Source organism: Triplophysa rosa, linkage group LG5 (genome assembly GCF_024868665.1).
Source record: "Triplophysa rosa linkage group LG5, Trosa_1v2, whole genome shotgun sequence".
Taxonomy (NCBI): Eukaryota; Metazoa; Chordata; class Actinopteri; order Cypriniformes; family Nemacheilidae; genus Triplophysa; species Triplophysa rosa.
Window position 1 is genome coordinate 21378036 of NC_079894.1, and position 26665 is coordinate 21404700.

A 26665-nucleotide genomic window follows, 5' to 3' on the forward strand; every position below is an offset into this window, starting at 1 on the left:
TATTTTATTTTATTTATAAAGCACAATAAAACAACGGTCGTTGACCATTGTGATGTACAATACTGATAATAATTGTAAATAAATAAAAAGACAGACAGAAAAAGCTCAACAAGACAAGCTTTTTTTAAAAGGTGGAGATTAAGTTTTGCTTTAAAAAGAGATTCTGAGGAAATTAATCTAATAGAGAGGGGTAGGCTATTCCACAGTTTGGGACCGGCAATGGCAAAAGCCCGGTCTCCCTTTCTTTTCAGCCTGGATCTAGGCACCTGTAGTAGATTTTGACTAGAAGACCTTAAACATCTCTTTACTATGGAATGATTTTGTGGACTAAATTACAAAGGTATTGCAAACAGCATTTGCAAATGCGTTTTCTATTTGTTCGTGTCAAAATTGTGTCATAATTCAAACGCAAATGCAAACCGTTTTCAATTGCATTTACCCGAACGTACAATGTCTGCCAAATTTCAAAAGGAAAAGCAAAGTCTATTTGCAAATGAATTATCTCTGTTTTACGAGTTACGACCCTGCCATATTTAAATCGCAATAGCAATTCCCCATATGCTATTTCACTTCCTCTGGCATCGCGTATTAAGCCTGCCAAAACTCAAATGAAATCACAAATCCCTTTGCATTTGCATTTCCCCTACTTGTACAGAAACCTGTCAATCAATGGCGGGGGTGGGCTTATTCAATGAGGTGTGTTTGTATCGGGAAGTGACGTCATTCACCGTCGACTGGAACTTAAGTAGATACATGTGATACAGATACAACACATGAGGAGTGAAGTTACAACTGCACTCACAATCGGCGTTGAAAACAGTGCAGTTTTCAGTTTTTTTTTTGTTTGGAAATAACTTGCGCTGGAACTCTGAGCTCAGAGCGGCATCACTTAGCATGTGAAACTTCGGTGCTGGATGGATAATCATCACCTTCTGCAACATTCCTCTACACATGTATGTTTGTTTGTTTATGCTATTCGTTTTCACAGTACTCCGAAGTCAAAGCGAGGACATGACATTTATTGACAACACTGTGACCGTATTTTGCATCATGATTAATACGTGTTGTAAACCATAACAAAACATGTTCACTTTGTATGAATAAACAGCATCCTGCATTATCATTGTTGTTCATTATTCATATAACAAGTTAATAATAAATTACAAAAGTATGTGAATTCTACATCTCTTTATTTGTGTATCATAACAAACTTGTGCTCCAGTGTTTTAGTGAGTTTGCTGGACACAGAAGTAGCTGTCATCTACAAATTACTGGATGGAGTTGTTGCTGTATTTAAGATTTAATTTCCGAACAGCCTTTCCAACAACGTGCAGTAAATGAGCCCATCAGGTGATGCACCAACCTGAGAAATTAATGTAATTATGATGAATCCACACGGCTTCAATATGACTTTTATTGGTATCTCATTGAGATCACCAGACTACTGTTTGTGTTCGTCTGATTATCGAGCCCGTTTAACTTCTTTAAATTATACTTGTGAAGTACCGCAATTGTGATTCATTGTAAAGATTTTCTCTATACTAAACTTTGCATCTGATCCTCGTTTGTTCCATTATTGTTATTTTGGCTTTTAGCTGTAGCTGAATCCCTTTTAGCCACAACCGGTGTCGCCCTGACGGTATCACCTTAGTGTTGGACTGACTGCCACCACTGCGACGGTGAATGACGTCACTTCCCGATACAAACACGCCCCGTTGAATAAGCCCACCCCTGCCATTGATTGACAGGTTTCTGTACAAGTCAGAGGAAATGCAATTGCAAAGGGATTTGAGATTTCATTTGAGTTTTGGCAGGCTTAATACGCGACACCAGAGGAAGTGAAATAGCATATGGGGAATTGATATTGCGATTTAAATATGGCAGGGTCGTAACTCGTAAAACAGAGGTAATTCATTTGCAAATAGACTTTGCTTTTCCTTTTGAAATTTGGCAGACATTGTACGTTCGCGTAAATGCAAATGAAAACGGTTTGCATTTGCGTTTGAATTATGTCACAATTTTGACACGAACAAATAGAAAACGCATTTGCAAATGCAGTTTGCAATTCCTTTTTAATTTAGTCCGCAGATTCACTCCATACTTTACAGCCACAAGTTCAGATAGATAAAAAGGTGCCAACCCATTTAAAGCCTTAAAAACAAACAGTAAAATCTTAAACTCAACTCTAAAACATACAGGTAACCAACGCAGAGAGAGCAAGACATGGGTAATGTGCTCATACTTGCGTGTGCTAGAAAGCAATCAGGCCACTGCATTTTGGACTGTTTGCAAGCGGTTTATATAGGATTGACAAATACCTATATAAAGTGAATTGCAGTAGTCAAGACGAGAGGTTATACATGCATGTTCTTCTTGCTCAGAGAGAAATTAAGCAGATTTATGTTGGGTCTTATTAACTGGACTGCTTGGTGGTCTTCGGGATGTTTGTACAGATGTCCAGTTCTGAGCTCATTCGCTGATCGGCCTTTTCTGTTCAATCTTAATCACACTATAGCGAGAAGAAGTTTCAAGGAAGGCAGAGGCACGCGTGTGTGCCAAAGGCATTGCGGGACAGGGCTCAGGCAACAAATCCTGCGTCATTGTGTGACCTGACAGAAGCCTCATTTCTTGCTTTGTGTGTGGTTAAGCTGGGACTGCGTATCAAGGGTGTATGTTGTGACGTCTTTTATGGGTTTTATATGCTTAAAAATATTAAAACATTGTATCAATGATTTAACTGTGTCACAAGACTTTAGTTGTAGGGAGAGACTGTGACACAATGCGAAATGTGAATGACATCTGTGTTTGAGATGTACACGCACACACACGCACATCCAGATGGATTGTCTTCACTCTCGCTGTGTAGAGCTGCACTGAGCCACTGGTGAGAGACTGCAGTTATTTCAGTCTCATTGCAGTCTCTCTCTCTCTGTCCCTCTCCCACTCCCTCTCTCACTCTCTATTTTCCCCTCTGTCTCTCTCTCTCCTCCCTCCTTATCGTGTTTGATTGAGCATTTTTCTCACATGCTACACTCTTTCACACACTCTCCTATCTCTATTTGCTTCTCCTTCACTTGCAGGCACAGTGATCATGCAGCTCTCTCTCTCTCTCTCTCCCTCTCTCTCTATCTTCATCAGACTGACTGTTTTTAGTGCCGGCCAAACCGCATTCGCCTGTTTTTGGTGAGAGGACATTTAGATGCGGGACGCAGCGTGTTTTTGCAGTCATCTCGCCCCACAGCTCACTGTCTTGCGGAGTGGACGGGCTATTAAAAAGGGGACCCTGCTCTGTCCTAAACTTTCAAGGATCTATCGATTATCCTGTTTACCACCTGCCGAGTGTTTTGCCGGAGTCTGTTAGCTGCAGTGCACGCTGACTGCTTCCATAGTCTCATAGCAGTGGAGCGGAGGTTGAAGAAAACCCCACCATCACCTCTCACAGCCTGAGGAGGAACACGGCAGAGGGTCAGCAGAGGAGAAAGAGTGACAGGAGAGAAGTAAGATAAAAGAGCAGAGCCAAGAGCACAATATTATCATTTGGTGTGAGGATCAGCCAACTGTTGTGAGAGAGTTTGGTTTGTGAACTCTTCCTCTGCATCTCTTTTGAAGGTGACTCAAAACTCCTCGGCATTTGACATCGGCACTCTCTTCCTTAGAACTTCCAGGACAATCATTCTCTGTGCTGCAACCCGGTTATTGCACAGCTGCAAGCATGCAGGTGTCATTTGCATGCACGGATCACGGGCTTAAGGCCCCGCGCTCCAGCGAGCCGAACAAGCAGAACACGTCGAGTCCGAACACGGCCAGTGCGGCACGGACACGGTTCCGGACGGTGGCGCTGATCGCCCGCAGTCTGGGCTCCCTTACGCACAGACACGCACAGATTTCCCTGAAAGAGTCCACCGGAAAACTCACGGGCATGAAGTACAGGTATGAAAAACGTCTAATCACAAGGAAACTTGATGACTGGAAAATGTGATGAGTGATGATGTTCCCAAAATCACCAGTCAGCACATCTCAATGAAACCACTGACAACACAGCAGTTGCATTTAAATTTTCTCACAACAATTTCAGATTTTTTTCACTGAATTTGGAAGGAGCATTTTTTAGTTACAACAGATTCTTCATTCAAGAACATTGAAACTATTGCACTATTTCATGAACGGGCTCATGAAAGCACCGTATCAAAAATGATTCAAAGTATAGAAAAAAATGATTTCATCTCACTTGTCAACTTGTCGGTTGTTGGTCAAGCGTCATGACATATTCTTATCTGCAACCTGGTCTTGTAACTCAGAAAATTGATCAAGTAGTTGATTTATGGAGTAAATGATGAAGTGATTGGTGCATTTGGTGGAGTGGATGAAGAAGTGATTGGTTAAGTAAAAAGTAAATTGTAATGGCTGTGACAGGAGAGGAATGGACACTTTTTCACGACACAATGATACAACAATCGATACAAAAATTTGCGTGTGAAGTAGTGAATTAAGATGATTGTAGCAGAGAACATTTTGTGTGTGCGTGTGTGAGAATGTGTGGGGGAGGTGTGAGCTAATGGTTTTTGTGCTGGAAATAATTAATCGCATCTGAGACACAAGTATACCACATGCAACAGTTAAAACATATCTGCTAGTTTCCATAACGACAGACAACTGGCTGTTTGCCTGCATGTTACTCTAATTGACACATTAGCTGCCGGACAGTGTCATGATTGGGCAGTATTGTAAACCTGAACACCCAACAGCTGAGGACCAGCTTTACACACTTACTTTCCACATTTATTGTACTTTCAAGACTTTTAGTGGATTCATAACATTATTAGAGGAGCTGTAATATATGGATCTTTTAAAGTTCAATAACTCAGTTCAGTAACAGAACTGTCTCTCCAGTCCAAATCGATCATGTATTATTAAGATTCAAGATTAAGGTTTGTATTCCAAACCATTCTGCTCCGGGTTCAGTCACACCGGGCCCGGGGCCCTCTCGGTCAAGGGGCAGGTGCTCCGAGTCCGGGGAGAATCACTGAGCTCGGAGCCCTCGCCCCGGGACAGCACGCCAATACTCCTACTATCCATCCCACTCAAATTATCTGTGAGGCGAACTTGTGAATCAATAGATTAAATTTCGTGACTGTGTCATGAATTCCTGTGAGACTGCAATGATGCATTTGAATAAAGTTTCTAACTTTTTGTCAGCTGAACCCCCCTGACCTAAATTATTTACTTGAAGTAACCCCTGAGATTTTAAATAAATATTTCAATAATTCAATAGTACATGTATATGTTTAACTTTGTATTTATTCTTTTATCTCTTTTAAAGTTACTATTTACATAACTATTGATATTATTAAACCTGTAACATTTCTTTGTAATTTAACTTTTTTCAAAGTAACGGAAACAACTTATATACTGGTAGACATAAAGTATACCAACTCACGAACCCCAGGAAACCCTGTCTTAAGAAATAGCAGAGAAAGAGAGGTGGTAAATTTTTGGAACAAGAAACATTTCCTGAGATTATAATTGGTGCATATTATGATATGACCTCCATCATAATAACCAACAGCAACATCTAAAGGCAAAAGCAGAGGAGACAGCGTACTGAATTAATTTCCTCAACTTGTTAAGGTCAAAATCAAGTCACATGACAAAAGTGTCTTTCCAACGAGTCCTCGGAAGGCAAACGCACTGCTTGCAGGGCCAAACATGCTTTCTTATAGTTTCACAGGGCAAAGTTAACCATGAGTAATGGTGGCGCTCTGTATGTCTGGATATGTCGGATGTCCTGGAGAACAAATATCTGTCGCTGCGCTTTAATCATCTGTCACTCACGGTGATGTAATTTTTATAAATAATAATTGCTCTGACAGTGGAAGCTCCTCAAGTCATTTTGTAAACATTACATTTTGCTCAGGGATTCTTTTATATTTATGTCCTTATGAACCACTGAGTGTGTGTGGGAGGGCTTGAATATGTGGTTAATGGATTATTGGGGAATAGATGGATATCCGTGTCCTTATGAATGGAATGGTTTAGGATTATGGTAGACATTTTTTACTTAAAAATCACCTCTAAGTCCAGCATGCCATAGTGTGTGCCTGTAGGTTCAAGCAGAATAGACAAACTAAATATAATTGAACAAATCCATGACATGAAAAAATAAATGTTCCATTTCCTGGCAAATTAGCAGGCAAATTGAGAAAATGCGCCGGTCATAAATACAATTTACTGTCCTTGAAACTTTTCGGACACAAGCAGAATTTCATTGCGTTATGGATTTTGGACCCTGTTTCTGCTTAGTGGAACCATCTTATTATATTTGAGGATGGAGCAGAAATGTTTAAATTCTTGCTCTCTTTCTGTCTCTCTCCTTCCAGACTTTATAGATGATGAAGAAGCTTATGGTTCAGTTTAGAAACCTTTGATGTTAACAGATTTGTGAAATTACATATCTTGGTGTGTCTCGTGGATTAGCAAAAGTGTGTTGAGTATGTGTGTGCTGTGTAGTGTCTGTACATTGAAGGTGAAGTGTATAATTTCTACAGTAAGTCACTGGTAGCACTAAACAAATTTTTAATATGTTGGTTTGAGCTAACAGGACCAGACGTCATAACATTGCCTCCACCAATGATGTGAATGTGGGCTGGGAATATTTACTTAGATGACCAATAGCTGACCAATTGTTAACAAATAAGAGGGCTTGGTGACGTAGATGAAAAATGAAAGTCATTTACAAGCAGAGGATGTTAATAGAATCTGTGGAAAGACTGCAAAGACAAACATCTTTTTAATAAGGTGCACTGATGACTCATGCACTATTAGAAAGTAGTCACTTTGAATTTAACATTGACTTTAATTAAAGGTGCCATGAATTAAAACCACAATTTTAACCCAAGCTTTTGTTATATAAGAGTGAATCGTATTCACGCGAACATTCTGTAAGTGTCAGAACGCCCTTGTTACTGAGATTACATCTGTTATTGACACCAGGCCCAGCAAACGCCAGGTTCTGGAATGCACTTATCTATGACGACATTGATAGGTTGAACACCGCCTCCACAGAAAGAATATCAACGACTACTTCTCTAGTCCCGCCCACTGGTTCGCGCATGACAATTCTGAAGTAACACAAGTGGCGCGGAACCAGATAGAGCGAGCAAGCAACAAACAAACATGCAGTTAAAGATAGCTAAATATTGTGCCATCCCTGGTTGTGGAAGAATACAGTCGCTGCATAACCTTCCTTCGGATTCCGATATTAGGAATGCGGGGTTAAAGTTTATTTTTAAAGACGTTCCAGCTCATGTGGGAAAAACATGGAGCATTTGTTCGTTTCATTTCTCTGAGGATTCCTTCGTGAACAACGCACAGGTCGACGGTGGATTTGTGGAGAGACTAAAATTAAAAAGCAGTGCTGTGCCGTCAATATTGGATCCAATAGGAATGGCGCAGCAATCTTATGTGAGTAAAACAATCTTGTACTATGCGTCACTATTGCTTTGTTAGAGATCGCTTGATATGCCCTGAGCACTATTTGCACGAGATTAGTATTACCTCGGGACGTCTAGTCATTTGTATTAATTGCAGAGGTTGTCTGTGATCTTAAGCCCGTGCAAATCGGGATCTCTGTTATTTGGCGGGCTCATATCATTTTTCAAGGTTTTATCCACCATTTGCGAATAATGGAGTCTGTTTGAAGTGTTTTGGTATTATTTCGGGTGCTGGGTCATATCCATAAATTACCGGGAGTCTCCCGTTTGTTTATTTATCATGGAAACTCTCGTAACATTTGAGACCCGCGATCGCGGTGATCTTTTGTCCGGTTCGCGATCACGGGTCTCAAATGCTGACATGTATGGTCATATATCATTAAACACCAAACAACTATAGGCTATACAAACTATACGCAAAGCCTTGCCATCACATCCGAGAAATAAGTCCGTAAATTTGAGTAAAATCATCCCGTGCGAATGCGTCACATGAAATACTGATGTGGGGAGGTAATTTATAAATCACACGAGGTCCCCAGATAATACTAATCTCGTACGAATGGTGCTAATATGTAACCTAACATTACGTCTCTAACCAAATTCACAGAAGGCTCCAATTAAGTTTACTACGCGAACTGATATCCAATCATAGCAGTGGGCCTTTACTTCCAAGTCTTCATGGCGGAACGCCCATTCAAACCGATCGTTTGTCAAGCCGGCCTCAAAACCCGGGTAGAAAATAGCCTATTACTTATTGATTTTGATGTTTTTAAATGTAAAAACCACGTGAATGTCATAAGTAGACCTCATACAACAGTATAAAACAATAAACAAGTCCAGTTCATCACACCTTTAAGACAATACATCTCAGTTTGTCGTGCTGTTTGTGTGTGCGTGCGCACATTTGTCCTTGGATTTGTGGGTGGCTTTCTTGGACATTGACCTATTGGAAATCAATCTGTGTATAGGTTACTTTCTTTGCCTTGTAAGCATTTTTCTTCATGGTCAGTTTGTGTGTTGTTGTGTGTGAGCAGTTTCCATTTAGTATCTTGTGAACCGCATGAAATAAGGAGACTTCACAGACACCTTTAAAAGCACTCATCTTTTACTTTTCCCAGGTTTGTTCGCAGAAAATTTGGTTTTGTATGTATTTCTAGAAATAACATCACATCATTGACATACATAGACACCACATTGGCAGCTGAATTGTGTGTCAAGGGTTCTGCAGAATTGAGCAGGACAAGATTAAAAACAAGTGATGGGGGGGCTGTTTTCTGTGGATAAAAAGCACAGTGACATTTAAATTTCTCAACTGATTGTAATGGTTTGTGATCTGCGCATAGGACAAAAACATGTTGTCTTTATATATATTGTAGAAAAGGTTATTTTTTGTGATGGGGATTGTGAAAACTCATACTTGTCAATCATTGAATTAAAGGGATAGTTCACCCCAAAAGGAAAATTCTGTCACCATTTACTCAGCTTTATGTAAATTAAAACCTGTATGTAACGAGTTCAATATTCAGGAATGAAGAGGACGAGGTTGGCTGGACTGCTACTGGCTTTATTACAATCAAAACATTGATACAAAAACTCAACAGATACAGGTGTTCACTTAACACCCCTTTAAATCGGAAGTATTCCGCACAGTCCTTCGATAGTTGCTTCTCCGAGATCGTTTCCTCAACAGTCCAACAAAGGCCAGTTATCAGTCCGTCTCTCTCTCAATCCCACTCTGGTCCTTAAATGCGGTCTCTCCACGCCCTTACTGGAATGAGACGCAGGTGTTTATCATTTGCAATTGACCTACTTACTCACCACTCGTCTCCCAACTCTCTCTCCTGCTGCAGACCTCGCTGAAACACGCCCCCCCCTCGCCACATACCCCACCGCCCGACTCAGGCCAGGGAGCCATCCGTTCTGCAGCCCCCCCCCATTTTTGGAGAGAAAGTCGGCCGCAGCCATCTGTGCACCCGGCCTGTGGACCACCTGGAACTGAAAAGGCTGTAAGGCTAGATACCAACGGGTGATCCGGGCGTTGGTATCCTTCATGCGGTGAAGCCACTGCAGAGGGGCGTGGTCCGAACAGAGGGTGAATTCCCGGCCCAGGAGGTAGTATCTAAGGGTGAGGATGTCCCACCTGATGGCCAAACACTCCTTCTCTATGGTGCTGTACTTAGTCTCTCTCTTAGAGAGCTTGCGACTAATGTACAGCACCGGCCGCACCTCACCCCCCACCTCCTGGGACAGGACGGCACCCAGCCCTCTGTCCGAAGCATCAGTCTGCTACAAGAAAGGGAGAGAAAAGTGAGGAGAGTGTAAGAGCGGCCCGCCACACAGAGCAGCCTTCACCTGGGTAAACACCTGCTGACACTGCTCTGGATCTGGCGCTTCGTTTTTAGTGACAACAGCCAGCGGGCTGGTGAGGTCCGCATAATTAGGCACAAACTATCCTGCCAGCCCCAGGAACTGTCTCACCTCTTTTTTGGTCTTGGGTCTCGGACACGTCGCAACGGCTGCAGTCTTATTAATTTGGGAACGCACCTGTCCGTGACCCAAGTGGAAACCCAGATACCTGACCTCCACACGCCCAACCACGCACTTCCGCCCTCAGCACTCCCAGGACCACCCTCAAATGCTGCATATGCCATATGGAGCCAGAGGACAAGGTGGCCGGCGCCCCGAACAAGCCGAACGGAAGTGTTATGAATTGGTGTAATCCGAACGGCGTTGTGAAGGCTGTTTTTTCTTTAGATACCGGCGATAAGGGGATCTGCCAATATCCTTTCGTTAAATCCAATGTTGAGTAAAAGCGAGCCGTGCCTAGCCGATCAAGCAATTCGTCGACCTCGCGGCATTGGATAGGCATCGAATTTTGACCCCGCGTTCACCTTGCGATAATCCACTCAAAACTGGACTGAGCCATCCGTTTTGGGAACCAAAACTATCAGGCTCGCCCAGTCACTGGTGGATTCCTCTATTACCCCCATTTCGAGCATCGCCTCTAATTCCATCTGAACTACTTTTTTCTTGTGTTCAGGTAAATGATATGGCCTGCTACGTACTACGCCTGGCTCCGTCCCGATATGGTGCTGCATGAGGTTCGTTCGACCGGGTAGGGGCGAGAACGCGTCGGCAAAATCTGCCTGCAACCTGGTCACGTCAGCAAGCTTGGACAGCAAAGGATGATCCCCCCTGGAGCCAGAGTGAGATATCGTAATTTGGCACTGCTTCAGGATAGCAGGTTGCATAGTCCACCAGGACTAATGCAAACCGATGTCCTCTCGCTGATCATTCTAATGGCTCGATGAGGGCCATACCAATTTGTTCTATGGGCACCTGCACTAATGGAAGAGGGAGCAATGGTGCTTTTGGGGAGGCCGGTGGGTTTTCCATCTTACATTCTTGTGAATGCCCGGCCAAAAGAATCAGGTCATTATACGATTTAGTTTTGTCGTTTGCCCTAAATGTCCCGCCATGGGATTACAATGAGCTGCCTGGAACAGCATTTCCCGACGGCTTTGTGGCACTAACAACTGGGTTGTATCCTCCTTTGCTTGAAAAGGAAGTGGCCTGGCAGGTTGGAGAGGTTGACCGCCAACGTACTCGACCTGTCCGAATGCATGTTTCAGTGATGCATCCCGGGACTGTTCCAGGGGAAAGTCATCGCTGTCCGAGAGGATCAGCCTCTTGATTTCGCTCTGTTCCCTTGGTTCAGAACCCAGTGGTCCCGGTTCAGCTTCTCCCGCCTGCATGAGCGCCCCCTCCTCCTGCTCCTTCTTTCCCCAAGAGACATCTGCACATAAATATCCCAATAATTCCGTAAAAGCAGGCCAATTGGTCCCCAGAATTAGCGGATGTCGTGAGGATTAACCGCCACCTCTACTTTATGCTTTTGTCCCCTGAATTGTATAACGGCGGTCATTAAAGGATACTTCACATCCCCGTGCACACACCTCACCTGAACCAGGCGGCTTGTCTCCAATGCCCCGGGCTGAACCAGGCTTTGATGGATTGAGGTTTGGTAACAACCTCAGTCCACCAAAGAGTGGTATGTACCCCCTTTATACTCACAGGTATTTGGTACAGGCCAGCCTGACCGGGGGCAGCCTGCGGGGCATCCGGGACCCGGATTAATGTGCCCACCTCCATCACCGGGCACCTATCCACAATATGGTCCGGGTCCCTGCAACGCCAGCAGACCGGCCCAGACCTCCCCGCCGCCTTAGTGGCAGGAAGTGGAGCAAGTGTGGGATGTGGAGAGAGCGCCGAAGCTGCGTTGGTGTTGTTTCCCAGCGTGGTCGGCCCCGCCCCCTGGGCGGAGCTCTCGATCCCGCCGCATAGTCCGTCGCATTCCCTGCTCGTCCCCTGACCGGGACTCAAGGAGGACCGGGAGGACGGGACCTAGGGAAAGGGACAGGTCGAGCAAAGGGGAGAGAGAGAAGAGAAAAATCCTCAGGGGAGGAGAGAGAGACAGCTGGGAGGGGTTCGCCAACCCTGGGGCACACCACCATCTGGTCCTCAGCGAGTTGGATGGCCGAGTCCAGCGATGTCAGATGGTGGCACTGGACCCACTCGTCTTCCTGGGTAGCCGAGTGACAAATTGCTCCAGTACCACACGATCGATGATGGTGTCGACGTCGCTTTTCTCAGCCAGCAACCATTTGCGGCAGGAGTCCCGGAGATGTTGGGCCAGAGAAAAATGCTCCTACTGTATATCCACAGGCACACACATGTATAAACAAATAACACCTACTTTTCTGTCATCACACATCTGTATCTCATACACCTCCCTCACAACAATATCAGTAAAATGATATAAAACAAACAGTTTTCATTGGCATCCGCTGGGATTTGTGAGCAGCCTCTGAAAGTTCTCCAGCTTTCTGACTCAGCTCTCTATGATAAGGAAGGATCTGTTGACACCCAACAGCGTGACTATATGTTCCCCGGAAAAAAATCCCCACACCCCCCTCACACAGTACACGGGGAGTTTTAAATTATACATGTCTGCAGCTGAGAATGTGCTGTGGTAATGTCACAAACTAACAACAGCTCAGGCAGAAACAGAGTAGAGGATCTTCAGTGACATCCATCACTTACAACAACTCTATCAGTATGAAAGATGAAGGCGTCATTTCTCATGACAACAGATTCGTCTAATGCGGAGGGGCAATAATGTGAGGAGCCTGACCTTACCTGCAGTGATAAAGTAGATAATTTCTTCCTGAACGAGTGTAGCTGTTCATTTAGTGTTGTTCTTCAGTTCTACACAGAGAGTTTAATGGGATTATATGCAGAAGCGAGACAGATCAGTTTGGAAGTGGATGCAAATTGCGCATGCACATTTAGCATTCTCGTCGTATGCTCTGAATATCAAGGGGTGGTGTGTGTCCGGAGGCCAAAATCAATGCTCTTGGTTTCCCTCCAAATCACATACATTACATACTAACTCACTTACGTCAATGATGCACAAAGTCACAAAGTCAATGATGCACAGCTTTACAACTGCGCAGATTTTTTAAAGTATATGTCTGCTTTTTCCTTAAATAGGTACCACAAAATGCAGAGAATCCATGTGCATATGACTTATTAGTATCCAAAACCAGACACTGTGGGGGGCGGGTTTGTATTGAGAAATCAGGATCATGTTCTGGCGCTCTGGTGTATTTAGCTGTTTCTGATAACAAATTTCATATTTTCTAAGGAAAATTAGTGATTTTTGTGTGTGTGCGTGTGTCATGCACCACAAGTCTATAAAGATGGGACCTAGAAAACCATTTATGAGTCAGAAAATATTTCAACAGGTAATAGATTCAGGAAGCTTTCGGACTAACTTGAATTTAAAATCTAATCTTGTGTAGCAGTTAATAAATGCGTTCTTTTATTCTCTCTCTCTCTCTCTCTCTCTCTCTCTCTCTCTCTCTCTCTCTCTTTAGTAAATTGACTCAATTTTTAGAGCTCAGGAATGATATTATTCTGCATTAAGGATTTTCTTTGCACTTAGATTAAAATGCACCCTTTCAAAAACGTGTGCTTTTAGCATAAAGACAGCATACGTTCAGTCTACTTTTAATGTACTTCTAAGAAATGTATTTAAAATGCCACTTAATTATACTTAACTTATACTTACAGAATATTCTAAGCATTTGGCCTACAGTATATTTGTCTGAAACGGAGGCTGATCTCCTTTCAGGAAATGCACTTGAATACGACTAAAATAGCATGAAAAATAGAAAATAATACATATCACATTTAAATTGTATTATTTGTATTAAAACAAGTATACTTGCAGCATAAAAACTATTAAGAGTTTACTGAGAGTATACTTAAAAGAATACTTTTATAAACTTAAATGTGCAGGTAATAATGAAATGACACACTTGCAAGTATAAAACTTGTCCATTGATTTGAGTATACTTACTACATAAAGTATGCTTAAAAATATTTGAATACTTGAATCTTTCTTTAGTATAGCCTACTTAAAACACAATAAAGGTGTACTTATTTCTGTTCTGCCATGTGTGATAAAACCAACCTGATCTCACAGGAATTTGTCACGGTCCCACCGTCTTGTTTATGAAATTCTAGTCGTGTGGTGGGATCGGGGCAGAGTCCTTGGGTTTTATGTGGGAAGGCCATGAGATGTTTATGTTTTTTCCTCTCATGTGTTTTTCCAGTGTCTCGTCTCTGTTCCCGCCATCTCGTTTCCTCGTTATCTTTCCCTGAGTGTTTAATGTCCCACACCTGCCCCATGTAATTATCCTTCGTTTGTCTTCCCTATATATACCCTCTTGTTTCTTTGTCTTGTGCTCTTGTATTGCGTTGTGTACTGTGTGCTCTTGTATTGCGTTGTGTACTGTGTGCTCTTGTATTGCGTTGTGTACTGTGTGCGTACGGTGTACTGTGGTCTCGCGTGGTCTTGCTGGTGTTGCTACCCGTGGTCCTGTTCCTTGTCCTGTTCGTGTTTTGTGAGTTTTGTTCATTGTATTATTTAAGACGTTTGGTCATGTCATTTAGTTTAGTTTTACTGTTCTTGTTTTCATTTTGCCCCCTCGTGGGAAGTCTTTTGTTTTCTGTTTGTTCCTTAGTTTAGTTCTTGATTCATACCCCCTCGTGGGTTTTTGTTTTGTGTTGTCTAATAAAGTCATTTGTTAACCCCTTCACTGCCTGCCTGCATTTGGGTTCTTCCCCTTACCAATCGTGACAGAATACAAGAGCCATCATTGAACCCAGCAGGCAAGATGGAGGCTAGGCGATCCAGGCAGGCCCATCTCCTCTGCGGTCTGCGACAGGGCTACTCCGATGTCCTGGAGTTCGCAGATCGATTCTTCGAGACCGCAGGGGAGATGGTCCATGACGAGACTGAGCAGATGGCCCTGTTCAACGGCGGACTGAATGAGCCGCTGTCTCGGGAGGAGATGAGGATGCTGAGACCGCTGGGCTTCACGGACATGATTCGGTATGCCATGAATCGGCCGGAGCCCAGGGTCTCAGCCCAACCCAATCCATCTCCCCTACCCGTGATCCCGGAGGGTCGCGTCATGGAGATCGGGGTCATCGGCATGGCCGCACCGTCCGCCTCTTCCCCGGCAGCTCTTCCTCCGCCCATCAGCATCCGTGGCCGGCGCAGACGAAGGGAGTCGTGGGACTCCCCGTCCGACTCTTCCGGTACGGAGCTAACCGGGCTCCCCATCGCTTCTCAGCAACCGGCCACATGTCCTGTGGGCCGGTCAAGGAAGAAGAAGCCGAGGAGGGGCACCACCCGGCCGGTGCCAGCCGGCATCCAGTCCGGTGCAGCCGGCTGTCCAGTCTTGTGTCCAGTCTTGTGTCCAGTCCTTGTGTCCAGTCATGTGTCCAGTCCGGTGATCCAGCCGGCGTCCAGTCCGGTGATCCAGCCGGCGTCCAGTCCGGTCCAGTCCGTGATCCAGCCGGCGTCCAGCCGGTGTCCAGCCGGCGCCAGCCGGCCTCCAGCCGGCTCCAGCCGGCGTCAAGCCCTGTCCAGCCGGCCTCCAGCCGGCGTCAAGCCCTGTCCAGCCGGCCTTCCAGCCGGCGTCAAGCCCTGTCCAGCCGGCCTTCCAGCCGGCGTCAAGCCCTGTCCAGCCGGCCTTCCAGCCGCATACATGTACTGTTTGTCTTTGGTCCAGTCTGTCAGGTCTTGTTAGTCACCCCTTGGTGAACACCTGGAGGTGTTCATTAAGGGGGGGGCTCTGTCACGGTCCCACCGTCTTGTTTATGAAATTCTAGTCGTGTGGTGGGATCGGGGCAGAGTCCTTGGGTTTTATGTGGGAAGGCCATGAGATGTTTAGGTTTTTACCTCTCATGTGTTTTTCCAGTGTCTCGTCTCTGTTCCCGCCATCTCGTTTCCTCGTTATCTTTCCCTGAGTGTTTAATGTCCCACACCTGCCCCATGTAATTATCCTTCGTTTGTCTTCCCTATATATACCCTCTTGTTTCTTTGTCTTGTGCTCTTGTATTGCGTTGTGTACTGTGTGCGTACGGTGTACTGTGGTCTCGCGTGGTCTTGCTGGTGTTGCTACCCGTGGTCCTGTTCCTTGTCCTGTTCGTGTTTTGTGAGTTTTGTTCATTGTATTATTTAAGACGTTTGGTCATGTCATTTAGTTTAGTTTTACTGTTCTTGTTTTCATTTTGCCCCCTCGTGGGAAGTCTTTTGTTTTCTGTTTGTTCCTTAGTTTAGTTCTTGATTCATACCCCCTCGTGGGTTTTTGTTTTGTGTTTGTCTATTAAAGTCATTTGTTAACCCCTTCACTGCCTGCCTGCATTTGGGTTCTTCCCCTTACCAATCGTGACAGGAATTCATATCTCATATTTTATTAACCCCTCCGCTAACCCCACGCTTTGGCGCAAAAGCAGGTCGTTCTAAAACATACGAATGAGATCGTACAAATTAGCCACCTCATTAAATAGTTACGAATTTCCCAGAGATTGTGTTGGATAAAACGAACACAATTCATCGATGCTTCCTCATTGTCAACAAAAAAATTTAACAGACCGGACAATGTAAATCCATGGCAAACCTAGAGCAGGAATGTTCAGCCATAGTCCTGGAGGTCTGTTGTCCATGTGTTTATCTCTAAATCCAGTGTTTCAATAAGGTTGAAATTTAACTCTGCAAGACCTCCAGGAGCAAGACTTGATGCCCCTGACTTGCAGCAATCATGTGTTTTTTATTGTGTTGCCATATTATTTTATTTGTGGTGTTCTGCTAATGTGGAGCTGAGGTAAACAATTTCAAGTGAATGAGATGTTGTCCCTGAGTCAATTGAGCATTAAGAGGAAGCCACATATCACTACAGAAGTTTCCATTATGGAAGAATGAGAATGGAGTGGAAATGGATTGCAGCTGTATTCAAGCTACATTCATTCATACATTCAAGCCAGAGCTGCTGTTAATAGCACATCTGAACCTTGATAAATAGACTTTGCGCTAATGTATTTTATATTGTAGCCAATAATATGATCTTAATGGGACGCTAAAGCTATAAAAGTTTTGATACAAGACTTTGGGGCATAAATACCAGTCAGACAATGCGTGTGTGTATTTAGATTTACTATTTTTAAGCAGTTAAAGAGTTGGTGTTGCCTGGTAATAGCTATATTAAATCACCCAAATGCTTGAGGAGCCAGAATGGCTTTTGTGGATCGGTCACAGCTGATCAAATATCAGTCGCTGTCCATACTGAGAGAAAACTTAAATCACTGAAATTTTCCTCAGGGTTAGAAGAGGAAAACCATCATTCTTATATACCATGGCCCATAGTCATAGTGTGGGAGGTTTAGAAAGGCAAATAATAGCAAATCATCTTAAACAAAGGCAGTTAAACAAAGAGTACATTTAAATGTGAATTCAGTTTTTTATTAAACGGTACATTATAAATCTATCTTCACCCGGATATGTAAACATACCGAGTATATGCAAACATTACTGTCCTTTCACACATATTTATATAAATGTTATATTAAAATTATTATTATTTTTTATTATTATTATACTTTTTAACTTGAACTTTTTTTATGCCATAGTGTTTATTGCACATGTTTGACACATTAGGCTGGGTTGCTTGTACAGGCAACGCAAGTTTGAATCTAACACGTCTTGTTAACCCCTTAATTCTTTTCTGCACTTTCTCTACTCTCAAAAAAAACATGAATTGCATTTTGATCAAAACAATGGCCTAACAAAAGTCGAGGGCTATCTGTGTGTCATTTATTGTCATTTTGTACCTGTGATAACATATTTTTCCCTCTTTATAGGAATCTTGGGAAGTCGGGATTGCGAGTGTCATGCCTTGGACTCGGTAAGCATTTTTCTAATAAGCAACTCAATTATTACAATTATTTGAGCACATTAGCTTGCATTTAGATTTTTCCTCAATTCACGATTTGAACTTTTATGTCATTTATTAAAAACCTTCACCAGATCACAAAAATTGTGGATCTGTTTAGTGCATGAAACAGTGCATGAGTTGCATGATCACACATCCCCATTCATATTTAATTTATGATGAATTAATACACAAGCGCTCTAATTGCCTCACACGCTTCACACACAGCAGGGGAATGATAGGTTGACGCTAAATTTATTCACTGTTCTCTTCCAGTTTTGTGATTAGCTCATTTCATTAACAAGGATCATAAACACAAACATAATGACGGCTTAAGTCTCTTGATGACTTTTGTTTGAGAAGAAAAAGCATGCGGACAGCTATGCATGAGTTTTCCTGTAGCTCAACTGGTGGAGCAAAGCATTAGCAGCGTAAAGGTTATGAGATCGAATCCGAGGGAACACACATACCAAGCAAATGCTTAAATACACAGAGAGTCACTTTGAATAAAAGCAGCCCATCAAATGTTCAAATGCATGAGAACCAGTTTGGTTGAGTTCATTCCAATTAGTCATTTATCAATATAAACCAGTGCAAGACTTGCAAGAAAACAACAACAGTGTCATCACCTGTCTGGTGTTCTGCATTGATTTCTTAAAGGGACAGTTCACGCAAAAATGAAAATTCTGTAATCATTTACTCACCCCCTAGTAGGGATGTAACGATTCACCGTGAGCCGGTTGAAAATCGGTTATAATGAGTGACGATTCAATTCGGTTGAGGCTTGAACTGAATCGCAATACATTCTTTGAACAGCAGGGGCCGCTATTTTCACTGCAAACCTAAACGTGGATGCTGATATTTCTTAAATGCAAAAAAATCCAAGAAAAGCACAGACAGTATTAGTTTGTTTATATTAAAGAGACTTTTTCTATTATTAATTTGTTATAAAATCGCAGTTTACTTTTGTTATTTGAAATAAAACATTATTTTATTATGCAAAGAAACATAAAGCATTTAAGAAATAATGCAAGGGAAGTTGTTCATTTCTAATTTGTTTCAACTCATTTTTTAAAAATAAATCGTGAGTAAATCGTGAATAAATCGCATCGTGAGATCAGAATCGTGAATCGCATCGTGAGCTGAGTGAATCGTTACATCCCTACCCCCTAGTCAAATCTGGTTTCTTTGTTCTGATGAACACAGAGAAAGATATTTGGAAGAATGCTTGTAACCAAACAGTTCTTGGCCACCATTGACTCCCATAGTAGGAAAAATGACAATAGTAGTCAAAAGTGCCCCAGAACTGTTTGCTTTCTTCAAAATATCTTCTTTTGTGTTCAACAGAACAAAGAAATGTATAAAGCAATTTTTCCTATGGTAGTCAATGCTGGCCAGGAACTGTTTGGTTACTGACATTCTTCCAAATATCATTTTCTGTGTTCATCAGAACAAAGAAATTTTTTTTCAACTTGAGGGTAAGTAAATGGTGCAGAATTTTCATATTGTCCATTTAAATCTTTATAATGCTATCATCAACAGGTGTTTGGATACTAAACTGGTCTGCTCCAGATTGAACTACAATGGACTGAATTACTGTTGTCTTATGTGAAGGCCCTTAGTAAGAGCACAGTGGCACAAAATCTGCTATTCCTCCATGTCAAAAAGCCCCGGGCTTATCTTCACAATTAGATTAGATTTTTTTCTTTGTCTGTAGGAGTCCTGTATCTAAAACACACATTATGAGCTTCAACTCGGTAATTCGGTGCACATCAGAGGTCTTTGCCTCGGTCAGACATCTACCAGACATGTACCTTCCTGAAAATATGAGGATGACTTGTAGTGAAAACCTGCAATAATCATCGTATGGGCTTGCATATGCATACATGTACTGTAAATATATAAATGTAAAACATGTAGCTCAATTGGTAGAGCATTGCGTTAGCACGACAAACCTCATGGGTTTGGCTCCCAAGGAACACTTTTTGCATGTTGCTTTGGATGAAAGCATCTCGTAGATGCATAAATTTTAAATGTAAATCAGACCAAAAGTCTAAAATGTCCTTAAAGGGATAGTTCATGAAAAAATGACTCTTTCTTCTGTGGAACGCAAAAGAAGGTCTTTTGAAAAATGTTGGTAACAGAAATCTGTTGGTCCCCATTGACTTGCATTGGTTTTGTGTCCATACAATAGAAGTCAATGGGGACCAACGGTTCCCGTTCAGTCGGTCTCTCGACGTTGTGTTGAGAGACAGACTGAGGTTTGATCTTGAGAACCTATCATCTCCGAGAGGAATTTAAAACGCCAATGAGCTTGGCGAATGGCACACGCACGCCAGTCCCCACCCGTGCATACAGGTATAAAAGGGAGGTGGCGGCGGCCATTCACTCATTTTTTGTTCTTCGGAACCTGCATGACGGTACATGTCAAGCAATTCTTCTTTCCGAGAATTCTCCTTCCAGACTGCTGGATCTACGACGCGAAGCAGCGGATTTCTCCCTCTCGGTAGCGGACTTCCCTTGGGCGTCTCGGCAGCGAGCCGCAGATATTTCTAAAAGAGCAAATTTCCTCTCACAGTCTGCGCTGTCTTTGGGCATGTCTCGCAGCTGTTTTCTTGGGTATGACTCTTGGCCGAGTCCGACGGGCATGACACCTGTATTGCATGTTGGGGTTCCAGCATGCAGTGGCAGGAAGGTGTTGCGGTCATGGTTGGCTACATTCTCCGGGATACATTCTTGCCGCTTCGGCAAGGTCAACCGCTTCGACGAGCGGCAGAGGTGATTGGGGATTCCCATGGATGTCACTCTGCCAGTTTCAGCTCGTGGACCATCTGTGCCCCGGCACGCTCACCTGGCTCATCCCCGATGGGCGGCGGTGTACCGTCCCATAGCAGGCAGACTCGACAACGGGATGGGGACAAATTTTCTTTCATACTGTCGGACAGCTTCCTCCTGGCATCGAATGCGGAGACCCCTTGGAGCTCCCGCCCACGGGCGGTCAAGCCCAAGATGAGGCGACGCAGAGATGACGGCCGTGTTTGCCCTTGCGGCCGCGACCTGGAGGTGCATGAGGAGCTCACAAAGACGTGGAATATGCCATTCGCGGCGCGTTCCCGTCTGATGGGCTCAGGAGCTGTTACTTCCCTGGACGGTGGGGCATCTAAGGGATATGTCGACATCAGCCAGTTGGAATGTGCAATCGCGGTGCACCGCAGATGCTGCCACTTGGAGGGGTCCACCAAGGCTCCCTTCCAGGGCATGTAAGCTCTTTGACACTCGTGTCGAAGACTTATGATGCTGTGGGGTAAACTGCCTCCATGCTGTGGCGGTCCATCAGGTTCATAATGCTATGGTGACCCACCGGGTCATAAGTCAAAGCGTTAAGATCTGGTTGATGGGAAGACCGACCCGGCTGCGCACCGCCACCGGCCTCGCGCCTCGTGCGACAAAGGTCATGGCGGGTGCTCTGGGTCGGACGACGTCCACGATAGTGGTCCAAGGGAGACATCTGTGGCTCAACCTTGCGTAGTGATGCTCAGAAGGCTTGCCTTCTAGATGCGCCCATCTCGCAAGCGGGGCTGTGTGGTGAACACCATGGAGAAGCAGACTGCTCTGCCGTCACCCGGCCACCTATCGGTCATCGAGGTCCCGAGCACAGCCTGCCCCCCAGCAACCCCGCCCCCCCCGTGGTGGCCCCTCTGGTACTGGGGCCCTCCAAGCGACGGCCCGCCAGAGATGCAGAGCCCCACAGGAGAGGGCTTCTACCCGGTTGGGAACTCGCCTAGGAGACAGAGCAGCCCTGACAGGATGAGCCAGGGGGATTGAGAGTAACAGCGGGCCCACTCTCTCTCAAGAGATTCTCTCTCTCCGGGCTTCCCCACAGCACTCTCGATATGACGGTGCGCCGGGCAACACAACTTCTCACTGCCTTCTGCAATCTCCACTTGAAGTTGGCCAGCGGTAACACCAGGCAGGTAGGTCAGCAGAGCCGTCAACCTCCCTGGGGTTCTGCCCTGTGCGAGGTGACCGCTCTGTCAGACACCGAACCACCCCCCACGGCACGGTGAAGCAGATCGTCCCTCTGGTTCCGCTGTCACAGTACTTGTGCGCTTGGCACGAGCGCACCAGCCCATCACGCTAGAGAGGATGATCCGTCTCGGTTATGCGATCCAGTTCGCCAGGTGCCGGCCCAGGTTTCAGGGCATTCTCCACACCCCGGTTCGAGGGGAGAATGCTCCCGTGCTTCGGGCCGAGGTTGCCGCCCTTCTGGTGAAAGGTGCGATCGAACCCGTGGTTACGAAAGATGCCTCCCTGCAGGGGTGGAGTGCTGTGTGCAACGGGCATGCAGTATTGGGGCAGTGGACGGGTCCCTGGCTGCGGTGGCACATCAACTGCCTAGAGTTGTTGGCTGTCCTTTTGGCACTGAGGAGGTTCCAACCCCTCGTGCAGGACAAACACATGCTAGTCTGGTCGGACAGCATGACTGCCGTGGCGTACATCAATCACCAATGCGGCATACGCTCATGGCAGATGTCACAACACAAGTTTCTGCGAGCCACCTTCATCCCGGGCAACCTGAACCAGACAGCCGATGTGTTCTCTCATCGGGGGACACCCCACGGAGAATGGTGACTCCATCCCTGCGCAGTCCGGCTCATATGGGAGCGGTTCGGCCATGCACTGGTGGACCTGTTTGCCTCCCCGGACTCCACCCATTGCCCGCTTTGGTACTCCCTGACCGAGGGACCCCTCGGCACAGATGCCTTAGCATACAGCTGGCCGCGGGACAAGCGGAAGTACGCCTTCCCCCCAGTGAGCCTCCTTGCAAGGACAGGGAAGAGGGACACCGAGTACTGTTAGTTGCGCACTACTGGCCCAACCAGACCTTCTCAGACCTGGTGGCTCTGACGGCAGTTCCCCCCTGGCCGAGATCTTGAGTGGCTTGCCGCCGGCGGTCCGCGAGACCGTCCTGCAGGCTAGAGCCCCCGGCACGGCATCTCTTCTCGTCCTGGTGTTCTTCCCACGGGGAGAACCCACGGAGTTACATTTACATTTGCATTTAGTCATTTAGCAGACGCTTTTATCCAAAGCGACTTACAGATGAGGGAAACAATGGAAGCAACTGGAACAACATAAGGACAACAAAAAGCATAAGTGCAATAAAAGAAAATTGGTCTCATATAGCCTATCACAGTATACAGAGCTAAGGTTTTTTTATTTTTTTTGAAAGAGTAGAAAAAAGATAGAATTCAGAACTGATCAGTCATGTGTTGACGAAAGAGATGTGTTTTCAGACGGTTCTTAAAGATGGCTACAGAATCTGCTGAACTTGTAGCAGCGGGCAGATCATTCCATAAATGTGGAACTGATCCCGAGAAGGTACGTGAGAGATTTTTTACCTTTTTGGGATGGCACCACAAGACGTCGTTCATTTGCACAGCGTAGGGATCTGGTGGGTATATAAGTCTGCATTAGCGAGTGAAGGTAAGGGGGTGACAAATCAGTGGTGGTCTTGTAGGCCAGGAGCAGAGTCTTGAATTAGAGGTTTGGTTGTGCAAGCTGGAAGTCCAGTCAGTAGCGCATTGCAGTAGTCCAGTCAGGACAGAACAAGAGCCTGGACTAGGACTTGCATAGCATGCTCGGATAGGAAAGGTCTAATTTTCCTAATATTGTAGAGGATGAATCTACAGAACCGGGTGGTGCTGGCAACATGATCAGTGAAGTTAAGCTGATCATCGATCACCACTCCCAGGTTTCTGGCCGTTCTGGAAGATGTAATGGTTGATGAGCCCAGTTGAATGGAGAAGTTGTGATGACTCTTTGTGTCGGCCGGGATTACAAGCAGTTCTGTTTTAGCAAGGTTCAGCTGCAGGTGATGGTCGTTCATCCAGAGCGAGATGTCGGCTAGGCATGCTGAAATGCGTGCAGAAACAGTCGGATCGTCAGGCTGAATTGATAGGTGGAGTTGTGTATCATCCGCATAGCAGTGATAGGAAAAGCCATGTTTCCGAATGACAGAGCCTAGGGATGTCATGTATACAGAAAATAGCAACGGACCAAGCACTGAGCCACCCCTGTGTCGAGATGTTGGGACTCAGAGACCTCTCCTCTCCAGGACATTCTAAATTACCTACATGTGAGGTAACATCTGAACCATTGTATCCAGAGACACCCATAGTCTTGAGGGTCGACAGGAGTATGTGGTGGTTAACAGTGTCAAAGGCAGAAGACAGATCCAGTAGATGAGTTAGAGGCGGCTCTTGCCAGTCTCAGGGCTTCAATGACTGAGAGCAGCGCAGTCTCAGTGGAATGACCGCTCTTGAAACCAGACTGGTTGCTGTCCAGGAGGTTGTTCTGGGTGAGAAAGGATGAGAGCTGGTTACATACCACCCGTTCAAGAGTTTTAGCAATGAAGGGGAGGAGTGATACTGGTCTGTAGTTCTCTAACAGTGCAAGATTAAGAGTGGGTTTCTTCAGTAGCGGGGTAATACGGGCCTCTTTGAAGACTGTGGAAAATGTACCAGTGGTGAGAGACGAGTTGATAATGTGGGTCAGAGTGGGAACAACCAATGGAGAGATGGCCTGGAGGAGATGAGTGGGGATAGGATCTAGCGGGCAGGTAGTTGGGTGGTTAGAAGACATGACCTTGGAGACATCATCTTGAGATAGGAGAGAGAAAGAGGGGAACGAGCATGTGACGGGGTTTGGGCATGAACAAGAGGCGGCGGCACGGGGAACTGACTGCTGATGGTGGTCATTTTCTTTACAAGAAAGACGCAAAATCATCAGCTGTTAAGTCGGATGGAGGTGAGGGGGCAGGCGGGCAAACAAGAGCAGAGAAGGTTTTAAAGAGTGTACAAGAATCAGGCGAGTCTTTAATTGTTTAATAGTTGCCCAATCGGGTCAGTGTTGGCCTTCCTACAGGAGAGACTCGAGAGCAACCTCTCCCCATCCACGCTGAAAGTGCATGTAGCCGCTATTGCCGTTCATCACAATCTCGTGGAGGGTAAGTCCCTCAGCCAACATGACCTGGTCACCAGGTTCCTCAGGGGCGCGAGAAGGGTCCTCGACCGTGCTCCGTACCGTCTTGGGACCTTAATGTGGTCCTACAGGGCCTTTGTACGGCCCCTTTCGAGCCCCTCAGAGACGCCAGTCTTCCTCATCTGACAATGAAGATGGCTCTCTTGAGGGCGCTCGCTTCCATCAAGAGGGTGGGGGACCTCCAGGCATTCTCCATGTCCCATGAGTGCCTAGAATTCGGGCCCGGTAGTTCTCATGTTGTCCTGAGACCCCGGCCTGGTTACGTGCCCAAGGTTCCCACCACTCCCTTCCAGGACCAGGTGGTGAACCTGCAGGTGCTTCCCTCTGGGGAGGAAGACCCAACCTCCAACGTGTTGTGTCCAGTACGCGCACTGCGCCTCTACTTGGACCGCACACAGAGCCGTAGAAGCTCTGAGCAGCTCTTTGTCTGTTTTGGGGGACAGCACCAGGGGAGGGCTGTCTCCAAACAGAGATTGGCACACTGGATCGTGGATGCCACTACTTTGGCATACCGGTCCCAAGATCGCCCGTGCCCGCTCGCAGTGAGAGCCCACTCCACCCGGGGTAGGGCCTCCTCGTGGGTACTGGCGCAGGGTGCCTCTCTGGCAGACATATGTAGTGCTGCGGGTTTGGCTACGCCCAGTACCTTCGCGAGGTTTTACAACCTCCACGTGGAACCAGTGTCAGCCCGTGTCTTACACGCCACCGGCGTGTGAGGCCGGCAACTGGGTTGGGTGTACGCCTACGAAAGTGCCTTCTCCCCCTCCCCGGGCGAGTATAGCTTGCTATTCTAGCCTCTCTACTTCCCACCCCTCACGGTGCCTCGCTAATAGAGACGAACGCCACCATCCATGTTGCCGTCGGTACGAGCCTCTCAGTAGGCTACTAAGTATTGATCCCACTGGAAGATTATGTCTCATGGTAGCGCTCACTTGTGACTCGCTAGTCACAGTGTCGCTCTGCTTGAGGTCGTGATACGGCTCAGTGCCGTGACGTGTTAAGATAGGTCCCCAGTCTGTCTCTCAACACAACGTCGAGAGACCGACTGAAGGGGAACGTCTCGGTTATGACTGTAACCTCAGTTCCCTGATGGAGGGAACGAGACGTTGTGTCTTCATGCCACAACGCTTTGCCGACCCGCTGCAGCGACCGGGAGATGTCTCTCAGGTTCCTCAGCCCAAAAAGATGAGTGAATGGCCACCGCCACCTCCCTTTTATACCCGTATGCACGGGGCGGAAACTGGCATGCATGTGCCATTTGCCAAGCCCATTGGCATTTTAAATTCCTCTCGGAAATTATAGGTTTTCAAGATCAATCCCCAGTCTATCTCTCAACACAACGTTTTGGATTACCAGCATTTTTCGAAAATATCTTCTTTTGTGTTTTGCAGAATAAGTAAAATGATGCAGAAGAGTAAATGATGACAGAATTTTCATTTTGAAGGTGAACTATTCCTAGTCAATACAATGGAAGTCAATAGGGTATGATATCTTCTTTTGTGTTCTGTAGAAGAAAGAAAGTCACACAAGTTTGGCATGACATTAGGGTTAGTAAACGATGAAAGAATTTTACTTTTTGGGTAAACGATCCCTTTAACTTAGTGAAGGGCCAAACCCATTAACTAAGAAATTTGTGCATACTTTTGGCTACTAAAAATTCAAGATCTTAATATTCTCTTGTTTCTCTCAGTTGATAAGCTGCCAAAGACTTTGTTGTACGCTGTTGCTCGCAGTAGCTGTACACACATGGTTATTTGGCAGTATGAGGAGCATCACACTCATCACGTA

The 26665-nt window shown here is 45.5% G+C and overlaps 1 protein-coding gene across 2 annotated transcripts in view; it reads left to right on the forward strand.

Moving 5' to 3' along the window:
* Positions 1–2938: 2938 nt before the first annotated feature.
* kcnab1b (potassium voltage-gated channel subfamily A regulatory beta subunit 1b) overlaps positions 2939–26665 on the forward strand; it is a 43637-nt gene continuing 19910 nt past the window's right edge. Inside the window, exons 1-3 of one of the 2 annotated variants that reach the window (XM_057335072.1) lie at positions 2940–3497; positions 3610–3930; positions 17766–17809. In XM_057335072.1, coding sequence (XP_057191055.1) covers positions 3713–3930; positions 17766–17809 — 262 coding nt within the window. In that variant the 5' untranslated portion in view covers positions 2940–3497; positions 3610–3712. Of the gene's footprint in view, positions 3931–17765; positions 17810–26665 lie in introns of both variants that reach the window. The other variant, XM_057335073.1, reaches the window with a different exon arrangement.